Source organism: Anastrepha obliqua, chromosome 1, assembly GCF_027943255.1.
Source record: "Anastrepha obliqua isolate idAnaObli1 chromosome 1, idAnaObli1_1.0, whole genome shotgun sequence".
Taxonomy (NCBI): domain Eukaryota; kingdom Metazoa; phylum Arthropoda; class Insecta; order Diptera; family Tephritidae; genus Anastrepha; species Anastrepha obliqua.
Window position 1 is genome coordinate 22,950,696 of NC_072892.1, and position 22,480 is coordinate 22,973,175.

The following is a 22,480-nucleotide window of genomic DNA, read 5'->3' on the forward strand; positions in this document are numbered from 1 at the left end:
AGCACCTTTGTTGGCAACGACAGCAACAACAACCTAAGAGCAAATCACACGAATGTTGAAAAACGAAAGTTCAAATTTGGACAAAAAGGGGGAAAAAAATTCGCAGCCAGAGCAACAGATTAGTGTTGCTGTAGTTACTCTGTTGCTGTTGTTTAATGCTCCCGATAATGCTGGCAATTGATGGCAAAACATTTTGCTGTGTCACTCATACTGTTTTAGTGCTGCGGCTGCGGCTGCGGCTGCGGCTTCGGTTGTGGCTTCGGCTGTTGAAGCGGCGATAATCGTGTCTGTAAAATCGCATGCGACATTTTCAATGCAGTTTTTCGCAGCAGCTGCTGCTGTTGCTTTTGCCGCAACTAAATATGTTTGCTGATGCTGATGCTGTTGCGGTTGTTGTTGTTGTTGTTGTTGATTTTACCAGTATGCCGCAACCACAACAACTTTCCAATGATGGATTTGTACGCTGTTTGACTTATTGTTAGTTTTTTCTAAGTAATCAGTTTATTTGACAGTTATCTGTTTACTGAAGCAACTGACTAAATGACAACTCAGCGGCAACAACACGTTTAACAGCATGCAAGCGCACATACCCGCTAGGAGTTGAGTCAACATTTTTTACCTCAGATACGGTGCAAAAGCTAACCTAATTGTTGTTGTTATTGTTGTTAAACAAACAAATGCTTATCACTCAAATAAATTTGTTTAATTTTGTAATATTATTAAATGGGTGTACACAAATTAATGCGCATATATATGTATGTATAGGGTGTTTCTTTAGGGCAAGTGACAGTTAATTTGACAAATGACAACTGATTTGTCCGCAAACGTATTTCCCCTTTGAATAGAATTACGGCAGACTATGAAACTCCGTTAAAACATGGGAAGTTTTAGATCCGTCTTCTCGCAAAAATCTTAAAGCATCTCATAGGAACTCTTACTGAAGTCTGAATTTTGTTTTCACCAAACTTGCGGATCCAGTAGCTAATAGCTGTCATGGAAAGCAGGGAGATCTGGAAAGACAACTTCGCGATATTTTCATATAAAAGTGGTCGAACCAAAAAAATAACGCAGATATCTTAGCTAGATTTAAGAAAATATGGTAGTGAGGCTGGGTTAGACTGGAAGGAGCTGAAGTTGATTTGTGGTTTTTGCCCTAGGAGAAGCACTAAGCAGTCGATGAGCCCTTCATGTGACTTTTTCGCTGAATAGAATCAAACCCAGAACCAGTTACCAGTATTCCTTTTGGTAACCAGCAGACTCACTAAATGGTTGTTTTAGGGACACCAACTAGAGCAGAGTTATGAACGCAGCTATGGATGCACGTTATGTGGGCTTGTTATCTCATCTCCCAATAAATTTAGTTGTGAATGAAATCTTGAAACCGTGCAAGGTACATACAACGAAAGTCATCGCCTACCTCTATGATTTAACTTCACTAATCTCAGGGAAGTTCCGCCAACGGTTAATGGGGTAATGGAAATAATGCAGGATGGATTAGAAGTTAACTATTTAAGATTTCGTGAACTTAAACTGAGCTTGTTCCCAAGAAAACCCGTAGCCTCTGAATGCTCATTAGCAAAATTGACTACCAGTCGGAAAATAACTAGAAAGACACAGTATCTCACTTCCGGTGTACAGCGATGGTATATGGACTTTTCAACCACTGCAAGTCTAAAGAAGCCGGCTGGCTTAAGGAATCCAACCTATAAAAGTTGGCTTAGACGATTGCGCAGATTCCAGCAGGCGTTATTACCATATACATTAAAGAAAGATGGAGAAAAAGTAGTCATTTTCTACTCAGACGTTCTGCAGATTAGTCAGTCACATCGTTTTTAAAGCAACCGATGTGTCTTCTGCAAAGGAGCAGATATTGGTTGACAGGCAAGCTGCATTACAGGCAATCCAAGGTAAAGAAACCAAGAGCTTTAAAAGAATTTCGTGCACTCCTCCACCACGGCTAATAACCCGTGGACTAAACGCAGTAATTGCTAGGTCTCAGTGTTGTTACGTTCTGGGTTAAGCGCTAAAGGGCGAACGTTCTCGTAAGACCGAGTAAAACGGAGCCAAGATCCAATGACACATACCCACAATATCTACTCTGTGGAAATTGTCAGCTGGAACAAAAGCTCGAATCGATACATCACCTTCCATTTGGATGTTCAGAGTGGTAATCGAAGCGACTCCAACCTTTGGGGTCACGATTTTTCGCTTGATGAAGATAACGCAAGTGGAGTAGGAAGCAGTTTCACGCTGCAGTAGATTAATAATAGTTGAACAAGACGTAATCAGTTAGTGAACGAACTATTAGAAGGCGAGCAGTTGAAGCAGGGTTGCTCAGTCGGCGGCCGGCTAAGGAACCATTCATTTCAGCAAAAAATAGAAGGGCCAGACTAGAATTTGCGAAAGCTCAACTTGATTGGACGATCCAAAAATCGAAGACTGGGTTCTCGGTTGAATGAAAGTGCAATAAAAAATATGCCAATGCTATAAGACATGTCGGAGGACCGACTCAAGCCGAGACCGACTCAACCCTTAGTATTGTATTGCAACTACCAAATACGGTGGTGGTAACATAATGATATGGAGTCGTTTTTCAAGCCAAGAGATCGGACCAATTCATCGAATAATAGGAATAATAAACCGCTGAAGAGGAGATGCCATTAAGATGGAGGTTCCAGCAGAATAACAATCCTAAAAACAAGCATTCTAAAACTTGGTTGCCCCGTATTAGTATAGAAGTTTTAAAGTGGAAAGTGGGAAAGTCCCCTGACTTTAAGTCCATTGAGAATTTATGGGATGTCGTTAATATGAAAATTAATAGGGAAAACCGTAGCACCAGTGACAAACTGTTTGAAGCTGTAAAAGAAGCATCGGAAGGCATATCGCAAGACGTTATTGACATCTTAATAGCTTTAATGCCTAAACGATGCGCTGCAGTCATCCAAAGTAAGGTATTATCTACAATCCACAAAACACTAAGTACCATCAGGTTTGAACAGCGAGGCCAGCCTACCTGTCCGGTCCCTTTGGAGGACCTCGCATAACAGCGCTGAACTCTTCCGTTCCTCCAGTTCACTGCAGAAGGTTCTATAAGAGTTCAGTTTACGGTAGCCAGTCCAATCCGCTTCCAACTGAGTTTTAAGAGCTCTGTTAAAAAGTTTCTTGGAAGTTTTCCGGAGTTTCGAGAGTTCCGCGTTCCCCAAGGGGCAGTCCCTTACCCTCTCTTCTCCTACGTTCCGGGCACATACTCGATTAAAGTTCGCCCCAATGAGTTTGTGGCTTCTTCAAATGCAGTTATTGTTCGGAGTTCGAGAGCATCAAAGATTTGCTCTTTAGTGAGATCCTCATATCGTGTCCAATCCGCTTTTCGGGGATTCCGCCCTGCGGGGTCGAGGTTGTCTCGGCCGCAAGCCTAAACTCTTTATAACAATGGTCCGACGGGAAATCTTTATTGAGTACTTCCCAACCAGTGATATGATCTAATATTTTATTGTTAGATAATGTCATATCAATCACTTCCTGCCTTTTGGTGGTTACAAAAGACGGACTGATACCAACGTTCTGTATAACCAAGCGAGATAACAGAATGAAGTCCATGAGTTTACACACCAGAGTGTGTTCTGTGAATTTGCGTCACATCCCACAATTAAACCTAATCCCATGGATTCAGCATATCTTACAACTTCCACCAACTCCCTCGTAGGGGGAGGAAGAATGGAGTCGCAAGGAAAATAGGCCGAGATGACGATTGTATCTACCTCTTTCCCCTCTAATCGATACTTTATCTCGACTGCAACTACGTCTTGACCGCAGAATTGTCTTAACAAAATGCAATCAATCGCTTTTGGCATAATAATACACGTACGCGGACGGACGTCTCCCTCTTTTTAACGGTTAGACTCCCACTTTATACCTCTATAAGCTCTGTATTTGTTCCTTAGACACCCACGGTTCTTGAGTTAATATTATGTGAGGATTTGTGTGCAGATTTCAACTCATTCAATCGCAATATTCTTTTTTTTAAGAAGTTCATTTTAAATTTTGATGCGTTTTTTTTATTTTATTGTGGTTATTATTTGATTATAAAATTAAGTATTATTAACTAGAACACCAAGCGAAGTTAACATCATAAATTTCTTTAATTACTTCTTTTCTACCACACACAAGCATATGCATGGATATGTATGTACGTATGTGTTAATATTACTCACACAGATTCATGCGTTATCAATTTTATTCTTATTTGCCAGGCCACCTGATGTCGTTAACTTTTGTTATTCGCTTTTCATTAACCAACTCCGCTCATTTTCAACTTCATGCTCATATTTATGTACAAATCGTCTTTGTTAACACGGCAGTAGCATCAACCATAAATTTTTGTTTCAACTTATCTGCCTGTTCTATGTACGCGCAACTCATTTTATTCTGCCTCACACATCTTCAGATCTTTTCACTATTTTTAATTCATGCTTTCAACGCTGGCATCATAGGTGCATCTCCATACACATTTTGTCGTACACATATATACACACACGCATACATACTTATTTACAAAGTGTTGGGGCCGCGTGCTTCCATGTATTTAGATAGGACCGCATCCATCCATCAACACTCAACATAAATATTTTCTCTCTCACTCTCTCTCTCTCTCAGCCTCGACGCAAACAAACATTACTAATCTATTATTTCGTCGTCGACTTTTGCATCATTTTCTTTGAAGAAAAACTTTTATTCCATTTTTACATACATCGCGTTTTTCTTTACTAAAAATATATTGTATCTACATGCATATCTATATATAGTAGATACATAAGTACTATACATGGCACATCATTATGATGAAATGAAGCCAGCGGACAGCATTAAGAATAGCAGTAGCAGCATCTTTTTGTTCATCATCGCAATCGTCATTATTACTAATGTGATTATGGTAGGTATATCACCAGCGTTAACACCGCTAGCCAGTATTAAGGCTAGCCATTCAACAAAAGCAACAAGAGAAGCCCGTACACGTCGCACACGTTTCCAAGTTTCTTCATTATCTGCTGCTCAATTTCTTAGTTTTACTTGTAGATATTCCGTTTACAGTGGCAGGCACATAAATAGCACTGCGACATATTGCAAAGTTTTCCTTTCAATTTAATTTCAATTCATTTTATAGTTACATATTTTGTATTATTAAGACACTTTAGTCTTTTATTAGATAGGACCTTCGTCGCCAAGTAGTGTCGTTCACTCCGGTGGACGAGCATCTCGCAATAATCCGCATCAAAGCCCGATTTTTTAACATCTGTCTCATTTGCGCCCACGTCCCGACGGAAGAAAAGGACGATGCGACCATAGATTCCTTCTATGAGCGCTTGCAACGTTCCTATGAGCGCTGCCCCCACCACGACATAAAAATCGTGCTTGGCGACTTCAACGCCATGGTGGGCAAGGAGGGAATTTTTAGTCTCACAGTCGAAAAATTCAGCCTGCACAACGAAGCATCCGGTAACGGACAGAGGTGGATCGACTTTGCCGGGGCCCGAAACATGGTAGTTTGCAACACCAGATTCCAGCATAAGAAAATACAACCTCGAAATCATAATTGTCAACGTAGGTGACGGGAGTGCCGATACGCGAGTGCGCCGACTGTTTGTTTGAAGACAGACATTTTGTCCTCGTTCGCCACCAGACCTCTTCGCTTTACCTCTTTATCCAGTTTGGAGAAGGCAGAACTAACAGCGCGGTTGTTATGGCCGATGATGTCAATATCATCGGCATACGCCAACAATTGTACGCTCTTATAAAAATTGCGCCTGAGCGATTAAGTTCTGCGGCTCGTACGATCCTCTCCAACATCAGGTTAAAGAAGTCACACGACAGCGAGTCACCTGAAACCTCGTTTGGTATCAAACGGCTCGGAGAGGTCCTTCCCAATTCTGACGGCGCTGCTGGTGTTGAGCAACGTCATCTTGCATAGCCGTATTAGTTTTGCGGGGATACCAATTTCAGATATCGCGGCATACAGAGACTTCTTTTCCTACTTTTGAATGCAGCTTTGAAGTCGACGAAAAGATGGTGTGTGTCGATCCTCCTTTCATAGGCCTTTTCCAAGATTTGATGTGTTGTAAATATTTGGTCGATGGTAGATGCCAGGAGCTTACACCGGTGATTTGCCTGCGGCGCATTTGCCCACAGTTCAGCTCCGTGTAAAAGAACGCAGAGAGGCATTCTTCCATTGCATCTTTAACATTAACTTTAATTTTTATCTAAGGACAATATTTGCGAGTAGCTACACCGGAAAATTCCCGTTCGTGACCCGTGCATCTTGTTGAACCTCGTGAATTATTACAATTTAAAAATATGTTTATCAAAATCTCTATTCATTGAACACAAAGAGTTACAAGAGTTAGAATAAAATATTCACTTTATTCAAGGTGGTAATTCCATTTAATAATGAAAAATTTCATTAAATAATGAAAAATTTACTTTTGTTTTAAAACAAATTACGCATTCACGAATTCCGGTATACCGGAGGCTTAAATCTGAGATCTCGGAATGAGGAAAAGTGCAAAGGAGCCGCGGTATTCGAGGTGCTGGATACCGGTACTAAATGTCGTTGTTGTTGTTATTGTTGTTGTTGTTGTTGAAGTGGTTGAATATTTCCACTGAAATAATTCTAATTACTGACCAGCACCGTTTTACATACTAACATTGTCCTCGTTTGATGATGTCTCTTTCTTTTTTGCTTCTAAGTCAGATCCAATTAGTTTCTTTATCTCATTCTTTCTTTATCTCGATGTCTGAGATCTCATTAATTTGCTGTAAGAAAGCCTTACCAAACGAGCGAAGTCGTGCCCTAGCTAGTCCTGGACATTCACATAGGTAGTGGAAAAGACTTTCCCTCACCCCTTCCGCTTGACAGATTCTGCAGATGGGATTGAAGTGGAGGTTGAGTCTGGCTGCATGATCCCCTACTTTCCAATGACCTGTAAGGGTTGCAGTGATGCGCGAAATGTTTGGTCGAGCACATCTTAACAGGTGATTCGTCCTTTGGATTTTGTACAACGGCCATGTGTTTTTTGTTGTAATACATGTAGTTAATTGTTTCCATCTTCTTTCGGCTAAGGCATGGTAGTGTGAAGCAATGGATGCTTTTATTGTGTTGAGTGGAGTGGAGACTGCCACCGCCTCTCTAATGTCTAGTGTCGAATCTTTTCTTGCAGGCTCATCCGCTATCTCATTACCCCGTAGGTTTCTATGACCGAGAACCCATATCAAAGTAATTTCAAGCCAATAACTAAGCAATTCTAGTTCCTCTCTACACTGTAAGACTAGTTTGGATGAAATGGAGTTGGAGTCTAAGGCCTTGATAGCTACTCTTGCACTAACTTCCTTCTAGAGTTTCAGTGATTTGCATGCTTCTCTGATCGTTAAAAGTTCTTCCTGGAACACGCTGGCATAGTCAGGAAGTTGAATTGACTATATGACGTAATACGTAAACTTTTTTTTGACTCGGTCGTGTTTATACGGGACATGCTTGCCTATTTTCAAATGATTGCATCAAATGAATGCCTTTTCAAAAGTTTGTCTCTGTATGATCTTCTTCTCTCTCTCTCTCTCTTTCTCCTCTGGTCTGCTTGTGACCGGCTTGCTTTAGTAAATATTTTCGATTATTATTTGTTGACTCAGAATAATAAGTATGTACATTCATGTGTACGTGTGTGCGTGAATTATAAATAAAATAATCTTATCGGCAAATGTATTGTTAATGAATTTAGCACAATACTATATTTATGGCGTTGGCTTATTCAGTGATCTTGATTTTAATTGGCTTAATTTAGTAGAAGTCCAACGAGCGTTTTCGGTTGAGGCATCTCATATATACACACATACACGTAAAAATATTTATATTCTAGTTCATACACTCATTTGAACTAACAATGCATGCATACATATCTACATATATACAGCTTTACTGTTTATTGGACTGTATATACTTAACTAAAGCATTGACCTATAAATAATCATAGGAACACAATTTCTCATTTTCCATGCAGCCACTCAACGCTTAGCGCTTCTTAATTTTGGATGATTCAAGTGTAAATTGTAAGAAGAGCAGCAAATATTTGTTTTAAAAATATAGCAAAGCACCGAAGTCAACTAGGAAATAATCAAAGTTCTCAGGCCAAAGGGAATCAAAGCCGCTGTGCTAATCAGGCTGTGGGTTTGATACTAAAACTGGATTGGGAATTTATAAATAATAACAAAGAAATTGTAATTGAAATAAAAAGAAATCAAGAACAAGAAACTAAGCACAACCGAAGGCTTTAAGCGGTTAGGGGTAATCAGAATTTTCAAAAAATTGGATTTCGTTTTTTTGCATTTTCTTAAAGTATAATATCTGAGAAATATTCTGTGAAAGTTTGAAGTAAATCCGACAAATACTTTTCGAGTTGCTCAACAATTAACAAAGGGCACTCGGGCGCTCCGGAGGTTTTTCAAAACTATGTTTTTAGAACTGGTGATCACTGTAACTTAAAAGCCGCTTGCTAGATTTCAATAAAATGTATACTGCTTTTGAAAAACATGAAAAACTCGTGCCTGATCGAAGAATTATTTTTTCAAAGATTTTGATTTTTTTAAACAATTAATTGTCGGTTTTTTTCTCGAAAATCTGAAAAATATTTCCTGAGGCCGCCATGTGGTTAATTTTGAAAACAAGCTTCGGTCAGGCACAAAATTATCTATTAATAAAACTAATTTCTCTTGTCTGATTGATTTTAGCTGAATCTCCAAGGACTTGTTATGATCACCGCAAGGGACTTCTGGAGAAACGGGCTCCACACAAACATCGATAACTTTTCCAATTTTTTTTGTTGAATTTTTGCTTAAGTCAAGTCGAAACATGATGTATTAATGCTGTGTTTTTATTTTTGTAAAATAAAGAAATTTACTGCAAAAAAAAATTATTGAAAGTCATCATTTTTTCGGTCCTCTGGCTATCCCTTAAATGCAACCTTTTGTGAGGGTGTGTCAAAAATCGAATGCCACAAGTAAGCAAAACTTTATTAATTGAATCGAATTTATTAATGAATGGAGCGCGGAAAGATGAAAATAAAGGTTTCCATCACTCAAAATCATTTTTTTGTATTCAGTAAAAAATTTATTCAAAAACAAAATTGTATGATTAATTTTGCGCCACCTTGTATTGTACATATTTTATTTACTAATGCATTTATTTATTTATTCGAGATATAAGCATATTTACTAAATACAAAAAAAATTTCAGGAACATAATCGGGTGATTAATTTTGCGCCACCTTGTATTATACATTTTTTGTTTATTCAATCATTTATTTATTGAGCCCACGGAAGTTTCATACAGACTAATAAAATCATTTTTTTATTTAGTAAAAAATTATTGAAAAATAAAATTGGATGATTAGTGTGGCGCCACCTTGTATTCCATATTTTTTAATTATTTATTTCAGCATACAGAAGTTTCTTGCAGACTAACAAAATCATATTTTTTTTGTTCAGAAAAAAAGTTATTCAAAACCAATATTGGATGATTAATTTTGCGCCACCTTGTATTATAGGGTTATTCAATAGGTGCGCTTCAACTTTTTTCCGATAGGGAGGGCGAACGACGCAATATTTTTTATTTTTCGCTTGTCATTTGTAAACTTCATTAGCATACATTTCATCATGGAACGCTACACACTTCAGCAACGATTGCAAATCGTGCAAATTTTTTATGAAAATAATCGTTCTGTTGCTACTACTTTAAGAGCATTACGGCCATTTTACGGTCCATTTAACAAGCCGTCCCGTTTTGTGAGCTCAGAGCCAATATTGAACGCGAAATTGCTGGAATTTCGGCCGATTTATGCAAAAGAGTGGTCGAAAATTTGGTTCAACGATTGGACTTCGTAAAATGTGCAGGTGGTGGTCATGCAAAAGAAATCGAATTTCATACTTAAATGTATATGTTCAAACTCGATAATAAAAAAAAAATTAGTTAAAAAAGTCAAACTGTTTGTGTTTTATTCAAAAAAGTTCAAAAGTTGAGGCGCTCTTACTGAAAAACCCTATACATATTCTTTAATTATTTACTTATTTCAGCATACAGTAGTTTCTTACAGATTAATAAAATCATTTTTTTTATTTAGTAGAAAAGTAATTCAAAAGCAAAATTGTATGATTAATTTTGTGCCCCCTTGTATTTCACATTTTTTATTCATTTATTTACAGAAGTTTCGTTCAGACTCATCATATTTTTTTATTCAGTAAAAAAGTTATTCAAAACAAAATTGAATGATTTATTTTGCGCCACCTTGTATTATACATTTTTTATTTATTTATTTAAGCACACAGAAGTTTCTTGCAGAGTAACAAAATCATATTTTTTGTATTCAGTAAAAAAGTTATTCCAAACCAAAATTGGATGATTAATTTTGCGCCACCTTGTATATATGTTTATTGTGTCGTATTTATTATTTCATCAGTCCAGATTTCTTACACCCGAGGCACTAAGATATCCCCAAATCCGCCCGTGAGGTGAAACTCCGTGTTTATTTGTGGATAGGAGACTGCGTCGATCTAATCAAGTATCCACTTATGTATATTCACACTTTAGTCCGGCCAGCTGATATTTTTAAACTAAAATTTGCAATCATCGCTAAAAGTAACGAATTTCTATACCCAACAAAATACTAAATTTCTTAAAATTTTAAAAATTAGAAATAAATAGTTGCTCGTTTTTAGCCGTGTCATTTAAACTGTGGCGTCAATCCTCTCGTTTTTTTTTTTTTTTTGTTCATTACAATGAAATGGGTGGACAGTTTTTGTATTTTATGTTGTGAAATTAAATAAAGCAAACATAAATAAGAAGCCTGCTTACTCTGTTACTGCACTTTCGCAAACAAAAATTGTATCCGTATCAATAAGGTGTGGGTGACTGTATACCGCCTTGCAAAAGTTATTCGATGCTTTCGATTAATGCTATTTATACAAGTACATACATACGTATGTACATATATGATTTTCTTCCAGTTGTTGTGCATCGAAATCTCATTTTTTGAATGTAATTTCGCTAATTTTTCGATTGTAATTTGTTTGCGCAATAACACTTCCATCCATATTTCGAAGCGGGAATGTAAAATCACAGCAAGTTTTACAACACTTATCCTTTCCCATCCTTTCTAATTTCGCGTCGAATAGCCGATTGGAATCGCCGTTTTAAAAGCAACCTGTTTTGCTTTCTGACTTTTTTATTGATTCGCCCAACATTTTCGTAACATATTTTTACTATTGGCTGAAGAAACGAGAAGCGCTACAGTGATATGAAATATGGATTTTGCAACTGTATGCATGTATGTATATATTTTATGCACTTCGTATGTATGTATAAATAGTAATACAAAACAGATCCCCAATTAATAACTGCATTCAAAAAAGTTGTAGTTTACATTTATTCTGTATAATTTTTATTATATTATATTACTTAAGTAGTTCACACTTGCCCACATATGTACATACGTATGTGCATATGGGTGCCAACATTCGATCAAATTTGATTTTTATACGTTTCTGTGTTGCATCATTAAAATTGAAATAATTTTTCTTATAGAAACGATATTTTCAGTTCTAAATACAATACCATTAGAGCACATACAGAGAACATACATACATACACACATACACCCATACATATGTTATATTTTTACACACGCTAATGCCCAGTCGTTGCTTGTTTGGCTATTTGTGTATCTGCTGCTCGCCGCCTGCCTGTTGCCCAAAAGCAAAGCGGCACACAAAACTGACGCACTGTCTGATTGAGTGAGTGCCTGAATCACAGAGTGTCTACATGGCTTACTGGCTGTCCAGCTACGTAGCCGTCCGACCGTCTCACCTGTTTTTCGTTACTTCTTTTGTTCTCCAAAACCAAATTTGTTTTTTCTAAATTTTGATGCTACGACCAGTGTTGCCAGAAAAATGACGTTCAAAATGATAAAATGAAGATAAAATCTCAAAAAAACAACCAATAAAAGATCAATGAAACTGGCAAAATCTGTTTTAGGAATACCTTTTTTTGAAGATTTTAATGTAAAAAAACCTTCATTTTATTTTTTTTTTATATAACATATTTTATATAATAACAAAAAAGCAACAACAAAAACAAGTTCATGAATTAAGTACAATTTTACTTGACTATTTCGCAGTGCACTCACAGGTATTTTTATAACTATTTTGCAAACAAAGCAATTAACAAAAAATTGCAAAGAACTGCAAAAATGTGCAAGTTTTAATTTGAGTCTTGTCAATAGTTACTTTTAAAGTATTTAAACAACCTAAAGAGTCTTGCAAAAGATGAGTCTAGAAGTTGTTTTAAAATAAGAAATGTACAAATTTAGCTCATCGGATAACAAAAACCTTATAAATTAAAATTCCATTCCTTGTTGGTTGGTTCGTTGGTTAGAGTGGTGATTCCTCCAGAATCCAACTAGCGCTTCCACACCATTTTGTTGCCACATCCTCGTTACCAGCTTGTTTAACAGTTATTTACAACAAGACTATATCCAGTCTGTATGGTTAAAGTACCTTCTTAGGCTGTTGACGTCTAAGCCAGACAGTTGTTCGAGACTCTCGAACAGCGGTTTGCCCAGGGTTAACATTCTGTCCTTCCATAGGCCGGGCATTCACAGAGGAAATGGAAAATTGTTCCCTTCTTCACCGGTTATTTACAACTATGACAGTATGTGTTGTGAAGGATGCCCATTTTGGAGGCGTGTTCTCCGGTAAATCAAAAGCCAGTTATGACTGCCGTTAGTCTACAAGCGTCCCGTCGCTTCATTTTTATCAATGTCGACGATTGCTCGAGGTTGTAGGCGGGCCGTAACGTCCTGCTTATTTTGCATTTCGTCTGGTCTCTCCATCTACAATCCGCGATCCGAAAGTATTTTAGGGAAATTGCATTCTTGACTGCATCTAATAGGGCAGATCCCCCCATGTGCTTTTTCGTTACCTTCAATGTGCCGGTGTCCTGAGACCCAGATTAAGGTAACGTTATGGTTTTCATTCAAGGTGGTAAGGTTATTTCCGCTGTGTTTTACCACTTTAGATGTTGTCGGAGCCGAATTCAGTGCCTGGATTACAGCTTGGCTATCCGTAAGAATAGCGATACTGCCCTTAAAAGAGAAATCTGTGATTAGTAGCCTACAAGCTTCCCCAATTGCCAGTACTTCCGCCTGGAAGACACTGCTGGTATTAGGGAGACGCACAGATTTTTCAATTCCAAGTCTATGATAATATATACCAGCTCCAACACCACAATCCATTTGACTACCATCTGTATAGATTGTAGTGTCGAAGTTGTTTAGTGAGAATCCCTTATTCCATTCCTCCTTAGATGGAAAGAGAGTGGCAAAATTCATATTGAATGTTACCGTCGGGACGATGTAGCCAGTCCTTACCGAGGTTAACTGAGTTTGTCGCAATAATAGACTGGCATGACCATAAGTTTTTCTCTCCTGCGACCCGCTTCATTTAGCCTAAATGCACTCATGGTTGCCGTCTTCTTTATATATAGGTCTATTGGAATAACGTGTGTCAGTGCATTGAGAGCCTCTCTAGGACATGATCTGATTGCGCCGACCGTTATTGCACAGGCTGATCTTTGTATTCTGCCGAGTAATTTGGTATTTTAAGCTCTCCCTAGAGCTTTCCACCAAACTACCGAACAATACGATAAAATATGTAGGTCGTATAACCGCCTTAAACAGTCATAATGTATGCTTAGGTTGAAGACCCCATATTTTTCCAAGCATACGTTTAAAGGCATATAAAGCCATTTCCGCTTTTGTAGAAAATTCAAAAAAATTTAACAAATTTTAAAGATATGTCATAACAATTTTCACTATTTAATCAGGATTTTCAGGAAAACTTCTGGATATACAGTTTTATAGTCCATTTAATTTTAGTGGTGAAAGGTGAAAGTTTTACGTTGCTCAAAAATTGCGTTAATTTTTTAAAATGTTTTTTGTTCTACGTTATTGAGAATTTTCCACCATATAAAACACATTTTTGGAAAATTAATATTCAAAAAAAATTTAAATGAATTAATTATGTGAGCAAAAGTGTGTAGTTGATTATTACCTTTGTTTAGCTACATGACAAGTCAGATTTCAGTCACCACAAGTGGTGAAAAAGGTTTTCGAAACACGGCAATTGAAAATCCCAAAGCTGTCTTGGACTGGATCTGATCAATCACAAAGGAGTGTTTGCATTATTTTTGGACTTTATTTGAATGTATAGGTCAGTTGTAAAAAATTTTTTCTTGTAAGGTATGTAATAATTTTATGAAATCCTGTAAATGGTCTTTCAAAGACTGCATAGACGTTGGTTTAAAATAAAAAATGTAAAAATTTATTTCAGGTTCCACTAACTCCATTCAAATTACGACTCTTAACAATTATATGTGAAAAGTTTATAATTTAAATGTCTACCATGAACACGTCCAGAAGTAAAATCCGCCAAACAGTTGATTCATGAATGCCTAATTGTTGAGAACGTCGAGATATCGAGGTTGAAGATTGTTCAGCCATGCCTTGCGCTACAGCAGCGATATTTTAGTTTTTTTATTTATAAAAAGATTTACGGCCCAAAAAACAAACGGCATTTATCTTGCAAAGTACAGACCATTCACGCAATTTCTTGTGTGAATCCACACGGACAAGTGAAATTTGATGTTTGTGGCAGAGTGCTGTTACAAGTTTCTTGTACGAGTACAAGTCGACATCCGTTGAATCGGTGAGGATGCATAGAACGGATGGCGCTTGTCCAAAGCTTTGCATGCCATGAACCAAACGATCAGCGATTAGAGACTTCTTCAACACCTTTTGCAGAGCGGTATTTATGTCGATTACTGAAGCGGCGGAGGACACATCAACATCAAGCAGATCATCCAGTTTTTGCCAGTCCTTTTTGTATCCTCGACAGAATCAGTTTCTACAAATTTTTTCACCAACATTTGAATTGTCGACTCATTCGAACAATTATTTCCACCAAAAAAATTACGAATTTTGGCGTTCTTAAAGATCGACAATTTTTATAATAAGTTTCAATAAATTTAGGGCGTTAGCTATAGTGTAAAATTGTACATCTGTCTTCTTGGCAAATGTCAAACGTCTGGAAATTATTCACAACCCTTGGCAAATCATTGCTCAAGAGTCTCGAGGAACTGTCTGGTTTATACGTCAACAACCTAATAAGGTTCTTAAACCGCACAGACAGGATACAGTCATGCTGTAAGTAAGTATTAAACAAGTTGGTAGCGAGGATTTGGTATGGACAGGGTCGTAGAGAGCATACCCGGGCCCCGGGGCAAAGTTGCAAATGCGGGCCCTTTCCAATGATGTCTAATTCATATAAATACGTATAATCTCGAGTCCGGGCCCCTCTGAAAACTCCGGGCCCGGGGGAAAAAGTACCCGATCCCTCCCCCCCTCTCGTCGGGCCTGGGTATGGATGTGGAGATGTTGCGGAAGCGCTAGTTGGATTATGGACGGATCACCACTTTAACCACCAACCAACTAACATCTACACGTCACTTTAGAAGGAACCTTGCCCGTCGACGAAAATTTGACCAATAACAATTCTCACTGAAAGTAATAGATTTTTCCAATTTCGATTGTGTTCAAAATACATTTTTTAAATTTTTCCTGTAATAAAATATGTCAATTTTTATTCAAACCTTGGTAGCGATATTCAGATCAGATTGGAGGTACTTTTTCCAATAAGGTTTTTCTGACAGATCACGCGTGACTACTATCAAACTAAATACATAATTTTTTTCAGTATTCATTGACATTTAATCATGCAAAGACTTGCGGCTCAACAACGTTTACAAATCGTACAAATGTATAACGAAAATCAACGCTCTGTGCAAAGCCTTCATCGCGCGTTCAGGCCAACTTATGGTGTTCAACGATGAGGCCCATTTTTGGTTTAATGGTTACGTCAATAAGCAAAATTACTTGATGTGGACTGAAGAACAGCCACTACATCCACTGAAAACTACCGTTTGGTGCGACTTATGAGCTGGAGGAATCATCGGCGCATATTTATTCAAAAACGAGGCTGGCGCCAAAGTAACAGTGAATGGCGAACGCTATTGCCCTATGACAAACGACTTTTTGATGCTGCAAATTGAAATCCATGATCTCCACAAGAATTGGATGGATTTACTGCGTCGTTATTTCGATGACCAATTTATCGCTCGTCTCGGACCAGTGGATTGGTCACCAAGATCGTGTGATATCACACCTTTGGACTTTTATTTGTGGGTGTATGCAAAGTCTAAATACTTTGAGGATAAACCAACTTCGATTGAGGCATTGGAAGCCCATATTTACCAAAATTATTCAGGAGATATCGACCGAAGTGCTCCAGCGAGTCATTCAAAATTTATGTTTACGGATGGCCGAATTTTGGCACAGTTGCGGCCAACATTTGAAGGAGTTTGTCTTTAAAAAATGGTTCATGAATGGTTCTACACAAGAATAATAAAGATTCTCCAATCAATTTGAATTTTCGTTGATTTATTTCAACTTATATTGTATTTTAATCACCCTTTACAATATTTGGATTTGAGTCTACTTCGTTCATTATGTATCAAATCATTAATTAATCATTCATTAATCATCAAAATGCGTCTATCAGATTGTAATCGAAGAGCAGTTGCCCAACCACAGTCATAAGTAGATTTCCGATTGCTTTTCCACATCAAAAAATCATTTGCCTCTGGGATGCGCCAAAAGGGTGCAGAATCCTCCGTTTATGTATGCAAGAAAAGCCAAGCATTGGTACAGGATTTTGGTCTAAGTCTGTCAATATTGTAATTTGTTTTCTATCATTTTGTTGTTTCAAGCACGGAGATTCGAACCTACGCACTCTCGAATGGTCGTCACAAGTTTTTTTCTAATAGCGATCGCTCCTCGGCAGGGAATGGCAAACCTCTGAATGCATTTCTGCCATGAAAAAGCTGTTCATAAAAAAATCTGAGCCGTTTGGAGTCGGCTTAAAACCGTAGGTAACTCCATTTGTATTATAGAACAAATGGCCAAGACGCACGACACCAAATAGGAGAAGGAGCTCGGCCGAAGACCTAGCAGAAGTGTGCGCGTTAATTATTTATTTATTTTATTTTACTGAAATTTGTTTATCTAATTTCATAATTTTTTCTCATTGTTTGCCAATTGTGCCCCACTCCCAAAAACACGTTCAAGTATTCCACTAAACAAATAGACAGAAGAGCAAAATAAATTGTAGTCTAATTCTATCTATTTTCTCTCCAAATGTTTTTCCCAACTTTATTATATTACGTAGTTCTTTATATATTTTACTAAATAGATTTTTTTAACTACCTTTTAGGTGGCTTCCACGTTCGGCTCTAGCTGATGAAGCTGTTGGCTAGATAAGTTGCACTCCGAAAGCGGCACAGCAAGCCAAGAATACCGTAAAACGTAGTTGTGTTGTTGGCGAGAGAAAAAAGTAAGCAAAGAATTTCAAACAGGAAATTCAACACTAGCACTTGCACGTTTCTTTTTTCACAACATACAGATTTTCTAAATGATTTTTTTATAAATATTTTTTCTTCTATGATGTACATATATTTTTTTTAACAATTTTTTATATCAACTAGGCTTGAAGCTGATTTATTTATGTATGTACATATGTAGGTATTCTTCGATTCTTAATTAAAAATTTCGCAATAATTTTTTTTATATTTATTTTTTTTAATTTTCTGCTATGAAATCCGTTTCTTCGCTACTCATATTCGGCTGCTATAATCTTCTTGCTCCGTATATGCACAACATTTGTTGTTCTTCCTTTTACTTTAGCATTTTTGGACAAATATGAAAAGTCGTTTGGCTTAACGAAAAGTGTTAAAGTATTGTATTTTAGGTAATGATTTGGCTAAACAAATTACACTTCAAATGATACTGAAAGGCAAAAACAAAAACACGTATAGAAAATAATATACGCGCGCACACACATTCACACGCACGCTGTACAAATCGTTTTCGTCGTTACGCCCACAAAACAATGAATTTTCTTATTTCCCGTTATTGGTCCGTACACACTCGTCCGTCGACGGCAGCAGATCTCGTAAAACTAAACCCAAACTAACTCAAACCTGCAAGAGATTGACTAAAGTCAATGATTTTACTCGTGAATTTATACGTAGATATGTATGTGTGTACATATGCAGGTACTACCTGCCGCTTTTACCATTCCAACTGAGTACGAACATATGTACATATTTATCTACGCCAAAAGTATCTATGCCATACAGCTGGCTGTTGTTGAGAGCGCCAATTGCTCGAGGTGAAAAAAGTACTCTTGTGGGGTAAAAGGGTTTCATCTCAGTGGCGAGTATCTGGCAGAGAAAATCCTACGTCTCTACAAAAGTATCAGTGTGGCGGAGCTGCTGACTAAATATATTTCTTGCATAGCCACCCAAAGTTAGTGCGTACGCTCCGCTGCAACACTGTCGAACACGTTTGAGCGAGCACAACATTGTTGTCGAACATTTTAGTCGAACAAAAATGTTTCCAACAAAGGGCGAGCGGTGCGCCAGAGCCTGGCGTGTACAGGGCGCTGCAAATTAGAGTTTCTGTTTTAGTAATGTTATGTTTTGACAGCTGCCACAGTTTAATGACCACCTTTTCAACCAACGTTATTTAAAAAAATTACAAATTTACTAAAACTACCTAAGTTCAATTTTATTCGGTAGCTTTAAAAAAGTAAAAAACCAAAACCACTACGAAAATTTTGCAAAATTGTTTATATTTATTTTCGGTTGTTATAGTCGCCCGACAGAACCAGGAATAAAAAAGTGGACAAAACAATGTTGAGTGGACTGGTTCGATACAAGACATAAAAACACCAGCGCACATTCGTCGCAGCCGTTCAATTGGAAAGCCTTGAAGAAAATCAAAATAAGATTCTGCGGAAGAGTTTTAGACCTGCTTGCACATTAGCAACGGCGAGTATCGCACGCGATGAATCGATGAGCTGTATGAACTTTACGACGACATAGACATAAAATAAATAAATAATTGGCGCTTACACTTCTGTTAGGTGTTTGGCCGAGCTCCTCCTCCTATTTGTGGTGTGCGTCTTTGATGTTGTTCCACAAATGGAGGGACCTACAGTTTCAAGCCGACTCCGAACGGCAGATATTTTTATGAGGAGCTTTTTCATGGCAGAAATACACTCGGAGGTTTGCCATTGCCTGCCGAGGGGCGACCGCTATTAGAAAAATGTTTTTTATTAATTTTGCTTTCACCGAGATTCGAACCAACGACCTCTCTGTGAATTCCGAATGGTAATCACGCACCAACCCATTCGGCTACGGCGGCCGCCATAGACATAGTGCAGCGAATAAAGATCCAACGGGTACGTTGGCTGGGTCATGTCGTCCGAATGCATACAATCGCTCCGGCTCTCAAAGTATTCGATGTGGTACCAGCAGATGGTACAGCAGATGCGGTGGTAGCAGAGGAAGAGAAAGGTGCCCTAACAACACCAGTGCACATTCATCGCAGCCGTACAATTGAGAAGCTTTGAAAAAGATCAAAATTTGTAAATTGTACGCCAATGACACCTGTGTTCTACTCCTTGAAAGATGGAGCGCTGGGTGGTGCGTTCGAATTTGGTGGCTTTCCTTACCGTGCATTGTCCGTTGGGTATTCATGCGCTGAGACTCTTTTCGGAGTATTGCTTCAAATCCTTTCAGTAGCAGCTGTATGGAGAATGAAGAGGAATCATCTCAGCACCTTCTGATCAGCTACCCTGTGCTCTCGCCGGATTAAGATTCAGACATCTGGGCTTTCACTTGTTTGCTACACCTGTGGATATATGTAGCAAGTTTAGTTATCACACACTCGGTAAATTTCATTAGTAGCTTGAAGCGCTTAATACAAATGATGCTTTCCATTTCAATTCAACCGGGCTATTCGGGTCATGTTCTTCGATTTCGATGAAACTTAAATATGTTGCTCTCTGGTCAAAATAATGAGACACGTATTTTTTTGTTCGCCCGAAAAAAAATTTTTTCAAAAGTTATCGGCAATTTTGTTTTTCGGCTCAAACTCGATTTTTTTTAATTATATAAGAAAAAAATTTTTTAAACGCCCATAACTTAGTCAAATATGAACCGATTTTAATAATTCTGGGTTCAAAATGATCGTAATTACTTACACGAGCGACTTGATGTACAAACAATTGCAAAAAAGTAGTTGAAATTTTTTTATTTAGCAAAAAAGAAAAAAATTCAAATTTTTTCGAAATTCAATATTTCAAAAAGTGTATTTTTGTTTTTTTTATAACTTTTTCCAAATCAAGAGGACACCTCAAACTTCAATTAAGCTGAATGCCCAGTAGCTAAAATGAGTTGTTATTGAATAATGAATTTTTGAGTAAAAACCCTGTTTCGCACTTTTTGTTTTTTGCAAAATAAAAAAATTTCAACTAATTTTTTGCAACTGTTTCTACATGAAATCGCTCGTGTAAGTAATGACGATTATTTTGAACCCAGAATCATTGAAATCGGCTTATTTTTGACTAAGTTATGAGTAATTAAAAAATATTTTCTTATATAGATTCTTTCCATTTCAATTCAAAAGGGCTATTCGGGACATGTTCTTCGATTTCGATGTAACTCAAATATGTTGCTCTCTCGTTAAAATAATGAGACACGTATTTTTTTGTTCGCCCGAAAAAAATTTTTTTCAAGCTTTATCGGCAATTTTGTTTTTGGCTCAAAATCGATTTTTTTTTAATAATATAAGAAAATTTTTTTTTAAATGCTCATAACTTAGTCAAAAATGAACCGATTTTAATAATTTTGGGTTCAAAATGATCATCATTACTTACACGAGCGATTTCATGTAGAAACAGTTGCAAAAAATTAGTTGAAAATTTTTTATTTTGCAAAAAACAAAAAGTGCGAAACAGGTTTTTTACTCAAAAATTCATTACTCAATAACAACTCATTTTAGCTACTGGGCATTCAGCTTAATTGAAGTTTGAGGTGTCCTCTTGATTTGGAAAAAGTTATAAAAAAAACAAAAATACACTTTTTGAAATATTGAATTTCAAAAAAATTTCAATTTTTTTCTTTTTTGCTAAATAAAAAATTTTCAACTACTTTTTTGCAATTGTTTGTACATGAAGTCGCTCGTGTAAGTAATTACGATCATTTTGAACTAAGAATTATTAAAATCGGTTCATATTTGACTAAGTTATGGGCGTTTAAAAAAAAATTTTTCTTATATAATTAAAAAAAATCGAGTTTGAGCCGAAAAACAAAATTGCCGATAACTTTTGAAAAAATTTTTTTTCGGGCGAACAAAAAAATACGTGTCTCATTATTTTGACCAGAGAGCAACATATTTAAGTTTCATCGAAATCGAAGAACATGACCCGAATAGCCCGGTTGAATTGAAATGGAAAGCATCAAATGTAATTAGCCAAAGTTACTCGTCTTCATCCAATTTAAATTCCCTTCTCCTTTTTCCCCCTACTTAGTTCTTTTCCCGCTACTTTTCCTCTGTGTAGCATCACAATGGACGAATTTTGATTATTTATCCAAGTGGGCCCCTCCCAAGGGCAGCCATTTATCGTAACCTATTGTTGATGTGTGGTTTTAAAAGAATGGTGTGACACGCCAGACTGACAACAAAACAATCGAGTTATAGCGAACACAATTTCCGGGAAGAATAATTTCAGAATCGCTGCAATTTGGACGCCAAGGCCGCAGAATTTGAAGCCTTTGGACTATTCTTGAGAGACTATCTCAAAAATAGTATTTGTCCGAATAAACCAGAAACGATTGAAGTTTTAAAAGATAACAGTCGAAAAAATCATAGCGAATTTGAACAAAAGAATACGTACATACGTAACTGTAGACCCTCTACTGCTTACAAAGTGAATTTCAAAAGTGGCGCCTAGATGTCAGTAGTGGATAATTCCTAGTTGGTACCTTTTTTATGTCATCTTAGACATTTGTCAAGTTAAGAGTTGTACAATTTTAGACGATATAACAACGCCTTAAATTTATTGAAATTCGTTGATCATTAAGAACAACAAAGTTCGCAAAATTCGTACTTTTTTGGTGGAAATAATCATTCAAATGAATGAATAATTCAAAGGTTGGTGAAACAATATCGAGAAACTGGTTCTGTCCAGGATACTAAAAGGACTGGCAGAAACTGGACGATCTGTTGGGAGTATTGCTGCTGTACCGCAAAGCATGGCTGAACAACCTGCAACATCGATATCTCAACATCATCGACTCTTCAACTAATAGGCATTCAATAATCGACCGTTCAGGTATCCAAAAAACTTGCAAAGTAGGGGAAAGTGAGAGAGCAAAATGGCATTTCAGTTTCAGGGGAAGTTGCAAGTTCTTACCGGATACATT

At 37.2% G+C, this 22,480-nt stretch overlaps 1 protein-coding gene across 1 annotated transcript; it reads right to left on the minus strand.

Moving 5' to 3' along the window:
- Positions 1 to 201: 201 nt before the first annotated feature.
- Positions 202 to 22,479, minus strand: LOC129243792 (40S ribosomal protein S12-like). The gene is made up of 3 exons (XM_054881147.1): positions 22,471 to 22,479; positions 14,664 to 14,969; positions 202 to 381 (listed from the first exon to the last, which is right to left on the minus strand). The coding sequence occupies exons 1-3, from the start codon at positions 22,477 to 22,479 to the stop codon at positions 202 to 204; spliced, it is 495 nt and encodes a 164-aa protein (XP_054737122.1).
- Between the last annotated feature and the right edge of the window lies 1 nt (position 22,480).

Coding starts and splice junctions, on each gene's coding strand:
- LOC129243792 (XM_054881147.1), bottom strand. Junction 382..14,663: donor TACTTTGCAAGATAAATGCC/GTTTGTTTTTTG, acceptor CAACCGCAACAG/CATCAGCATCAGCAAACATA.